The sequence below is a fragment of the Dipodomys ordii genome, unplaced genomic scaffold (assembly GCF_000151885.1).
Source record: "Dipodomys ordii isolate 6190 unplaced genomic scaffold, Dord_2.0 Scaffold103, whole genome shotgun sequence".
In the NCBI taxonomy this organism is placed as follows: domain Eukaryota; kingdom Metazoa; phylum Chordata; class Mammalia; order Rodentia; family Heteromyidae; genus Dipodomys; species Dipodomys ordii.
This window is the reverse complement of record NW_012267319.1, coordinates 2,245,283-2,255,334: the sequence shown is the minus strand read 5'-3', so window position 1 is coordinate 2,255,334 and position 10,052 is coordinate 2,245,283. Positions and strand designations below refer to the sequence as shown.

The window sequence follows — 10,052 nt, the reverse complement described above, 5'->3', positions numbered from 1 at the left end:
GGTGGCCTGGGTGGTGACAGAGGTGGCCTGGGTGGTGGCAGAGGTGGCCTGGGTGGTGACAGTGGTGGCCTGGGTGGTGGCAGAGGTGGTCTGGGTGGTGGCAGAGGTGGTCTGGGTGGTGACAGAGGTGGTCTGGGTGGTGACAGAGGTGGCGTGGGCGGTGACAGAGGCGGCGTGGGCGGTGGCACAGGTGGTGTGGGTATAGCAGAGGCTGACTGGGTGTGGGAGAAACACACGGGGGCTCGGGGCTTGGCACTCAATTTTGCTGTAAACATACACAGTCAACTCTGTGAAACACTGAAATCCTTAGACCAACCAACTCAAAGCAATGCCAAGAGGCAGAGCTGGAGGGGCAGGAAGGAATGATGTGGAGTACAAAACTTTGTTCAAAGCTGGGCGCTGGTGGCTCCCGCCTGTAATCCCAGCTACTCAGGAGGCTGAGATCTGAGGATTATGGTTTGAAGCTAGCCCAGGCGGATGTCCATAAGATTCTTCTCTCCATTAGGCACCAAAAAGCCCGAAGTAGAGCTGTGGTTCAAGAGGTAGAGGATAGCCTTGAGAGAAAAAGCTAAGGACAGCGCCCAGGCCCTGAGCTCCAACTCCAGTACTGTCACAACAAACAAAACAAGCAATGGGACGCGACAGTGCGGATGGAGCCCACACATCTACCCGAACGTTTCAAGCTGAAAACCCCCCGAGTGCTGGTGTCGGGTGGGCAGGGCTGAGGCCGCCTCGTTGATGGCAGGCGGGAGGTCGCCTGGCACAGCTGCTCTCGGGAACGACTTGGCGTTTCTGAAGAAGTGAGGCACAGGCCTGCCACGAGGGACCACACTCTCCCGCCCAGGTGCGCCCACAGGCTGAACCCACACCGGCCCGCCAGGGCTCTCATGAACATGCCAGCCATGTGGAAGTAACCGGTGACTATGGTAGACTTGGAAATCCCGAGGCCGGGCCCAGTGCTGGACCCCAGGGAGCATTCCATGCTGGGGAACCCTAAGAGCTGGCAAAGTCCTAGACAGTTGGGCGAGGCTGGCGGAGGCTCAGCTGTGAGTGCTGTGTGGACTGCGTGGAGGAAGCAGCCTGGGGTGAGAGACACATTCCCTATGTTGATGGGGGAGACGACCGGACCTGTCCCAACGCACCCCGGGACACCTGTGCAGTCACTGCAGCTACACGCGTCTGGGTGCTGGCTTCTCTCAGGAACAGAGAGACCCACGAGGGCTGGACCACGCGCCAGCGCCAACATCCGCTGCACCGAGGTCGCAGGCGGGACGGGGACACGGTGGCCCGGCATCGCTGTGTGCTAGCTCATCTTGGTCTGGGCCTGCAGCCTGCTGAAGGCACTCAGAGATGCTGGCTATGTTGCTGGCTACAGTACCCCTAGGGGTGCGTGAACCCATCGTCCCAGAAACAGTTATTCTCCATTTGTACCCGGCATCCCACTGTGTTAAAAATAACGCAAGCCAATGATGACTAAGGAGAGTGAAATCGCGCCAAATATAGAAAATATTAAGAAACACTATTATTTCTCACAACACATCTGTGCTCAAATTTCAAGCAGGAAGTTAACTTTGCCGCACCCCCAGCGCCTGCTGGTCTCGGGTTAGTTTTAGACCTGAGGAGGCATTCCTGCTCATTAACATCCTGCCATTCCTCAGCAATTTCATTTGGGCCATTCACTAATGCCCTGAGGTTACTTTAAATGACGGCCACCGTTTACCAAGGACTGGAGAAGTGGCCGTCCTTGCTGAGCGTTTTGCACAAACGACTTCATTTCTCTTCCTAGGAAGTGGAGAGGTAAATGGATTATAATTCCGATTTTGCTCTCCTTGGCAAAAGGAGAAATGGTGCAGGAAACCAGAAGGCTCCTTGTTACCCCTGACCTCTGACCTGGGAAACAGAATGGCAGCCAGGCTCAGGGGGGCCAGGCGGGCTGTGGCTTGGCCTGTGGGTTCCATGCGCACCTCCTCCGCACGCTCCCCAAGCTGGGCGCAGTGCTGGCAGAGATTGGAGGAGGAGCTGAATCCACCCCCTCCTCAGGCCGGTTCTGACGCTGAAGTTCAGCTCTGCTCAGGCTGAGGAGTCCATGTGGTGTCTTCGTGCCCTGAGGACACAGAGGAAGCACAGGTCCCAAGGGCGCACACTGCCGCTACAGGCCGGCTGCGGTGCCCTCTGATGGAGGAGGGCCGGGGGGGGGGCTCCCTGTGGTGGGGGCCACACAGCCCAGAGCTCACAACACCTGCCCCATGCTCACGCTGGCTTCTCACAGCTCTGTCCCACGGCTCTGGCCACTGTGGTGAACTGATGTTCAAATGTGGCTCAGGCGTGTGTCTCTGCCATGGGCGCAGGGCGGGCAGAAGGCCCGTGGACAGCTGCACAGCCATTGGCTGTGGAGGGCAGTGATGAATGTGAGAATTGGGAAACTTCTCAAGGATCCCTGCCGGAGTCAGAGCTGTCTTAGTCAAGTAAGAGTGATGGATGACTCCAAGACTGTCGAAGGAGTCAGCACCGTTGATCTATGAGTCTGTCCCGTGTTTTCATGGCTGGTATTACATTCATTAATAAAAGGGAAGAATAATCTAGCCACAGGATTATCATCCAGGACTAGGGGAAAAGAAAGTAAGTTTGTCTTTGTTGTTGTTGGTACTGGGGTTTGAACTCTGGGCTCATGGCTGGCGCTCTACTACTTCAGCCACATCTCTGCTTTTGTTTTTCTTTTTGGTTGACTAACTGGAAATAACAATCTTATAGATTGGTCTCTCTGGGTTAGCTCTGAACCTTGATCTCAGATCTCAGCCTCCTGAGTAGCTAGGATTAGAGGCATGAGTCACCAGTGCCTGGCTTTGATCTATCTTTCTTTCTTTCTTTCTTTTCTTCCTTCCTTCCTTCCTTGCTTTCTCTCTCTTTCTTTCTTCTCTCTCTCTCTCTCTTTCTTTCTTTCTTTTTTTTTTTTGTTGGTCATGGGGCTCGAACTCTGAGCCTGGGTGCTGTCCCTGAGCCCTTCAACTCAACTCTACCACTTGAGCCATAGTGTCCGGTTTTCTGGTGGTTAATTGGAGAGAAGCGTCTCATGGACTTTCCTGCCCAGGCTGGCTTTGAACTGCGATCCTTAAATCTCAGCCTCCTGAGTAGCCAGGATGACAGGCGTGAGCCACCAGCGCCTCTGTAACAGGGCAGTTTTCTGAAAGAAGTGTGGAAACATGGAACGTCTATGTTCACAGAGGCTGGTACAGACGGGAGATTCTTCCTTCCACGGCTCTTCCCAGCAGGGGCTGTTTCTGGCTCCAACGCCAAACTCTGCTTTGTGGTGCTGATGTGGACCTGGGTCAGGACTGGCCTGTTGTTCTTTCCAATGGGAAGTCATGTTCTCTGTGTGTGTGTGTGTGTGTGTGTGTGTGAGAGAGAGAGAGAGAGAGAGAGACATACTAGGGTGTGTGTGTGTGTGAGAGAGAGAGAGAGACATACTAGGGTTTGAACTTAGGGCTTGGGTGCTGTTCCTTCGTTTTTCACTCAAGTCTGGCATTCTACCACTTGTGCCACATCTCCACTTCTAGCATTTTCTTTCTTTTTCTTCTTGGTAGTGGTTAGTGGTGGTGAGTTTCATTAATTTTCTTGCCCATGGTGGCCTGGAACTGTGATCCTCAGATCTCAGCCCTCTGAGTAACAGGATTTATAGGAGCGAGGCACTGGTGCCCGGCAAAAGTCATGTTCTTTGTAATACTCCGTTTTTGGAATAGTTAAGAACGGCACAGTCCGCTGGGACAGCAGAGGCCTCCCGGAGCTGGAGCCTCTTCGAGGAGAGGTGCGGGGAAAGGCCACCACAAGAGGTTGTAGAGCTGGGCCAGACGGCCGTGGGCTGGCTGGTCTGGACTCCGGAGGTTCTTTTTTATTGCCACTGTAAATGTGGTCTGCAGGTTCAAGGGCAGGTGGGCTACCGACAGGCCCTCCTGCAGGCAGCACAGCCAGCACGGCCAGCACACACCGCTAAGCTTGAGAGCTCTGCAGAGGCCCCGGGAAGCAAGGCCCGGCACGTGGAGGCTGGAAGGCTGGGGCTGCACACCCCACTCAGAGAATTAAGAATCCCCAGGAACCAGCTCTGAAGGGAAACAATGAAGGAAGAATGCCCTTTTCTGGCTAGCCTCCTGGACGATGGGGGCCTATTGGATGACTCTGTCTCCCCAAGATATCCTAGAGTGCCGGCACATTGGAGGGCCAAGGGCTCCCAGACACCCCCGAAGGGGACACCAGCCTGACTGGGAATGTAACTGGAAAGGAATCAGACCATGTGGGAGGTGTGGGTGTTGCCAGGGAAACCATAGTGCCTTCTTGCTGAAGAGTAACTATAGTCTCACACACAGGCTGGTCCCAGTGGACACAACAGCTCCAGGCCCGCCGCGGGCCTCTCCCCTCGGTGACTTCTCGCTCTGAAGAGCACAGTCCTGTCCAGCAGCAGTGTCTGCAGCCGTGCATCACACACCCCTCAACTAATGCAGTGTGTGTGTGTGTCTCGGGCGGGGGTTGGGGGGAAGGCAGGGGCTTCAACCCCGTCCCCTCACCCCGTCCACTCCAGCCTCACCCCGTCCCCTCACCCCCTGCACTCCAGCGTCACCCCGTCTCGCACTCCCTGCGATCAGCAGTCCAGCCAAGTGTACTCCATTTGTAAGAACCAGGAGAAAAACTAGTCAGCGGGGTTGAGTGAGATGTGACTAGCAGCCAGTGGCGTGAGCAGAATCATGAGTCTGCGATGTATACAAAGGACATGGGACACACTGAGCACATTTAGGAGAAGTCACACGGCAGGCCTAAGGCTGAAACATACAACACCAAGAATGAACACTTCACACGCTAGATGCTGAAACAGAAACACCACTGAAATTGAAAGCATAATTTAAAAAAGTGTAAAAAAAAAAAAACGTCTGGAAAGATAATGACACACGGTGTGAGGTGTGAAAGAGTAACACATTATCTTCCTTTCCGGTAATGAGAGCCACAAAGACAGGAAGAGGGAGCCGAGCAGATTCTCAAAGCTGATGAGAGGTAGGAGCCCCGAAGCCCTCAGAGGCCCCAGGAACCCGGAACAGATTAAAGACAAAAGCCCACATGACGGGCACTCGCTGTAAATTCCTGGAAGCCAGTGATACGGCTCTAGCAGCCGAGGAAAAGAGACACATGACAGACAAAGAAAGAAGAACGAGACACATGCCAGCCCTCCGCAGACGTGCACCAGCTGAGAAACAATGAGACACCATCACACTAAAATCCTGCTGCCTGTGGACAGACGTCCCTCCAAACCCGAGATGAATGACACCTTTGTTAGACAAACAACAGCTAGAGGACGAGTTGACAGCTGGAGCACCAGCTCCGCACAGTACTAGGGGTTCAAGAAGAAGAACCATAGCAAGCACGGAAGCCCAAAACAGACCTGTCAAGGCAAAAATCCTAACAGTGCACTGTGGAGTTCCAACTCCAAAGTGTGAAGAAAGCACCTGAACAAAACTTCCACCGGGCCGTGAGGGGGCCCTGCACCCCATGGGCACACTGGGGTGAAACCAAGAACAACCACGAAGAAATAAAACACACAGCTCAGAAGCCAAAAGGGAAGGCGAAAACTGCATGAGAAAATGCTCAGGATCCAAAAACGTGGGGAAAAGTGAAGACACAAAGAAATAAAAATAACAAATGGAACAAGTAAAAACCAGTAGAAGGACAGTAGATTGAAACCAACTCAATTTTTCTCCCACGTTACACACTAAAATTAACTGGGAATGAAGCAATCCTTTGGCCTGGGAGTATGGCTCAACGGTAGAACCCTCCTAGGAGACCCAGGCCTTGGGTTTGATCCAAACACCATCAGATCAGCCAACCAATCGATCAATCAATCCATCAATCAATCAATCAGTCATAGACCTAAATGTACAAGCTAAAACCACGTAAGATGAAAAGCTCAATATCATCTAAGAACAAAATCAACAAGTTTGGTTCAAAATTTAAAACTTCCGGTCACTGGAAGAGATCGGTAAGAAAGTGAAAAGGAAGTTGTGAACTGGGCTGAGTTTTTACAATGGAGATCTGACAAGGCGCGTGTACAGGGACAGGTACAACTTGAAAGCAACCTAGCAGCCAGCGAGCATGGAAGGTTCAGGCCCCACCTCACGAAAGAGGACTGGTGAGTGGCCAGTAGATGCCTTAGTGGTACGGTCACTGGAGGCTAGGGGACCACGAGTTCAAACCACACCGAACTCTACTGCACACCCATTAACGTGATTGCAGTGAAACTGACTGGCAGTGCCAGGCGCCGGGAGAGGAGGAGTGGGTGTGTGAAATGGCACAGCACCTTGGGAAAGTAGCTGGCAGTTTCTGATAAGGTCAAACACACCTTCACCACCTGACTCAGCCACCCACCTCGACGCATTTGTGAACTTTACTGCACACAGCAGTCTTACTATAGAAAAGCCTGCAAACCAGAAGCAACCTGAACACTCACCCTCAAATGCTAGTAAAACGCCATGGAGTGGGGTGCATCGAAGTGCAAGAAAAAGGAGTCAATCACTGAAGCGTGTGACAACACGGGCAAGCATCAAAACCACCGAGCCGAAAAAAGAGGGAGAAATACAGCCTATGTAATTTCCTTCGTAATAAATGACCCTTTATTTGGTCACTGGGGTTGCACTCAGGGTTTTGTGCATGTTAGGCAGGTACTCTACCATTTGAGCTAGGCCTCTAGCCCTTCTTGCCCTGGTTATTTTTGAGACAGGGTCTCCCCTTTTTTTACTCAGGCCAGCTTGAACCATGATCCTCTGTTTTTGTTTCCCACCATCGTTGGGATGACGGTTGTATACTTTCTTTTTGGCGTGAGACTGGCTTTAAACTTTGATCCTTCACCTCCCAAGTAGCTAGGATTACAGGCAGGAGGCACTGGTGCCTAGTTTATGTGAACTCCTTGAAAAGGGGGGGTCTAATCAGTGGGACCCGAAGGCAGATGGCTGCACAGACAGACTGCAAGGGGCATGAAGAGGTTTTTGAGGAGGTGTCAGCATTCTGTATTTGGAGTTTGGTGACACGGACAGGCACACATATCCATTTAAGTGGGAACACCTCATTGTGCGTAAATCCTACCTTGATAAGAGCAAGTTAACAATCCAAAAGGAAATAACAACCCTAGCACAATAACGTGTCTGACAGGCGAGACAGCTGAGAATGCAGTGGGCTGCTTGCAGCTCCCAGAGAATAGGGCGGTGCTGGCCCAGGGAGACCCCGACCCCCTCCCGAGTCTCAGGGCCAGGGAGGACTCAAGAGCATCCCCCTCCCCCTCACGGGAAGTATCAGATTATGTAATAGCAGCAGGCTGCAGGGTCAGAGGTTTAATGTGTCTATTCCACTGGGGGGGGCGGGGCTTGAACTACCTTTTGTTTTCATTTCATTAAAAAACAAATGACAAGGCCTTACCAGACAGCTGTTTCACGGCCACCGGCCTCACTTTGTAGGGAGTTCTGCAAAGAGAGAGAGAGAGGGGCATGAGACACTGTCAGGACGCGGCGTCTGCCTGCGGAGATAAGCCGAAGCCAGCAAGAATTAGAGCTCAGGAGAGCCCTCCCTCCTGCCTCCCTCCCCACCTCCCTCCTTCTTTCCGCGTTCCTTCCTTGTGCTGGGGATGGAACCCAGGGCTTTGTGTGTGAAAGCATATTCACTACCACCCAGTGCGATTATTAAAACGGTCCATTTCCCTTATAACACTCCTATTTGGCTGATGGAACAAGTTACTATTATTATTATCATTGTCACATCTACCAATCAAAGGTGTGGAGCCGAGGTTCAACCAGCAGCATTCGGCACTGTGGCGAGATCACCCCCCCACACACACACACATGCCGTGAGGCTCATGGTCCAGCAAGCCACGTATCAACGGCAGACAAAAGGCCACTGTCGCCGATGCAGGGACCGCTGGCCAGGAGCTGCGCCGGGACCCCCGGGTCACTGAAGCTGGGGGAGGCCCAGAGGCCAGCCATGCCAGCAGGGCTCACAGCAGCGCGCGCACGTGCGGCCTACTTGGAGAGATGCTTTTACCCAGGAGTTTAGCAAAATTAAACCCGAGAGCTGCAGGGCTCCGGGAGGCGACGCGCACGGGCCAAGCTTACAAGCAGCCCAGCAGCACAAGCGGAGTTCTCCACACGCGCTCATGTTGTACAGAGGAGGCTTTCAGTGCACAGAGCAACGCAGAACACACGAGCCTTCACCCTGGCGAGGGAGCGCGGGACAGCAGAGCGGGACTCCGTCGGAGGTCTCCCGCCCGGGCCCTCCCTAGCTCATCGTCCCTTCTCCACAGGTGCTGGTGATCCACACGCGTCCCCAGCCCCAGGCCCTCCACATTCACAGCAGCGTGACAGCTCAGCACCAACACCTGGCATCTCCTCTTGGGCTGGCACAGGCGGCATCCGCAGCGCTAAGACCGGAGAGCCCCGCGGTCCTTCAGGAGGTGACTGGGCTTGGACAAGGTCACGAGAGTGGAATTTGTGTCCTTCTAAGTGGACCAAAGGACCAGTGTATCCTCTCGCTCTCCTCTCCCTCTCCCTCCCCCCCTGCTCCTCTCCTTTCCTTCACCCCTTCCCTCTGCTTGTGGGAGGCTGAGAGACAGCTGCTCTCAAGCCAGGAAGGGCCTCCTCGGAACTGGACCGTGCTAGCCCCCCGATTTCTCACTTCCAGCCTGCAGAAGGCCTCCGTGTGAGGTTGGGTTAGAGTAGACGCCCTGTGTGTCTCCTTCAGTTGTTATTAAAATGATGAAGACAAATGAGTTCAGATCCTAAGGGTGTCCCTGAAGGAAGAGTGAGCGGGATTCTGCAACAATAAGGCAGGGCAAATCTGAGTGACACCCACAGACTGAACAGCAACCCATAAAGAATAAGAACAAAACTGCATGGCGCTGTGAAGGTGGGCACACACTTCCACGGTGACCTCTTACCTCCCGCACGCGCACGAATCCTACTCGCCTAGAAGACAGAGAAGTGAGCTGACCGTGCGCCTCCCCATCCATCCCTCTGCTCTTCCCCGAGGCCGGGCCCGGCCAGGTAGGCTTTGTTCCTTGGAAAGGACTGTCAGATGTGGTGTCTGGGTCCTGGGGACCAGACAGGCATGCCAGGCGGGCCCTCGTGAGCTTGAAGTGTCCACAGTGACCCACGGCCAAAAGCCGGGGGAGGTCTGGCCGGTGCGCACAGCCACACTGGACTTTGGCCCAGGCCGGGTCTAACCACGAGGCCTCCACTGCCGTCCTCAGTTGGGAGTCCAGAGCGAGGGATGGTGAGGGGAGAGCCGTCTCTGTCCCCTCCTCCGCACTCCCTCCCTCCCCTCCTCAGAACCTCCGCTCCAGGCAGGGCAGCGGCAGGAGGGAAGGACCAGGATCCTGCAGGGCCAAAAGGCTTTTCTTTCTCCTCCTCTTCTTCTTGTCTTCAGGACAGTGACAGGGGAGAGAGAGGAGGGCCAGGAGGTAGGGAGACGGGGGGTGGCCTCCATCTTGGAGCAGGGGCAGAGCCCGTGGACACAGGGACTCTTCAGCTGCTACAACACGGTGACTGCGGTCTGTCCCAATGGCACCATTCCCGCTCCACCGGCTGTGCAGGACCGCAGGGCAGAACCACTGAGCACGGCACGCCGGAATGGGTGTGGAACTGGACACCAGCCCCTCAGCAAAGTCCAGGCAGCTGTGGAACCTTCCAGGTCCTTGGGCCAGCACTCCCGGGGCTGCATCGTGTACCTGCTCAAGATTAGGCTTGGCTCCTGGTTCCCTAATGCCCTGGGCACTGAACCTGGTGACGCTTCCCAAGCCTTGGCCTGGCTCCACACACTCTCCTCTCCACCCAGACGTAGCTACACCTTCATCGTTCTCTTCTCCACATCACACGTGCAAAGCCCTCCCCACCCTGGAGGGACCGACTGGCCTTGGCCCTGTAGCCTGTGACTTTCTCTTGGCCCTGTAGCCCGTGGCTTTCTCCTGGCCCTGTAGCCCGTGGCTTTCTCCTGGCCCTGTAGCCCGTGGCTTTCTCCTGGCCCTGTAGCCCGTG

The 10,052-nt window shown here is 54.5% G+C and overlaps 1 protein-coding gene across 2 annotated transcripts in view; it reads right to left on the bottom strand.

Annotated features, from left to right (window-relative positions):
* Pde9a (phosphodiesterase 9A) overlaps window positions 1-10,052 on the bottom strand; it is a 60,178-nt gene that overhangs the window by 45,206 nt on the left and 4,920 nt on the right. For both annotated transcript variants that reach the window (XM_013027382.1, XM_013027383.1), the window contains exon 3: window positions 7,447-7,490. In XM_013027382.1, coding sequence (XP_012882836.1) covers window positions 7,447-7,490 — 44 coding nt within the window. The remainder of the gene's footprint in view (window positions 1-7,446; window positions 7,491-10,052) is intronic.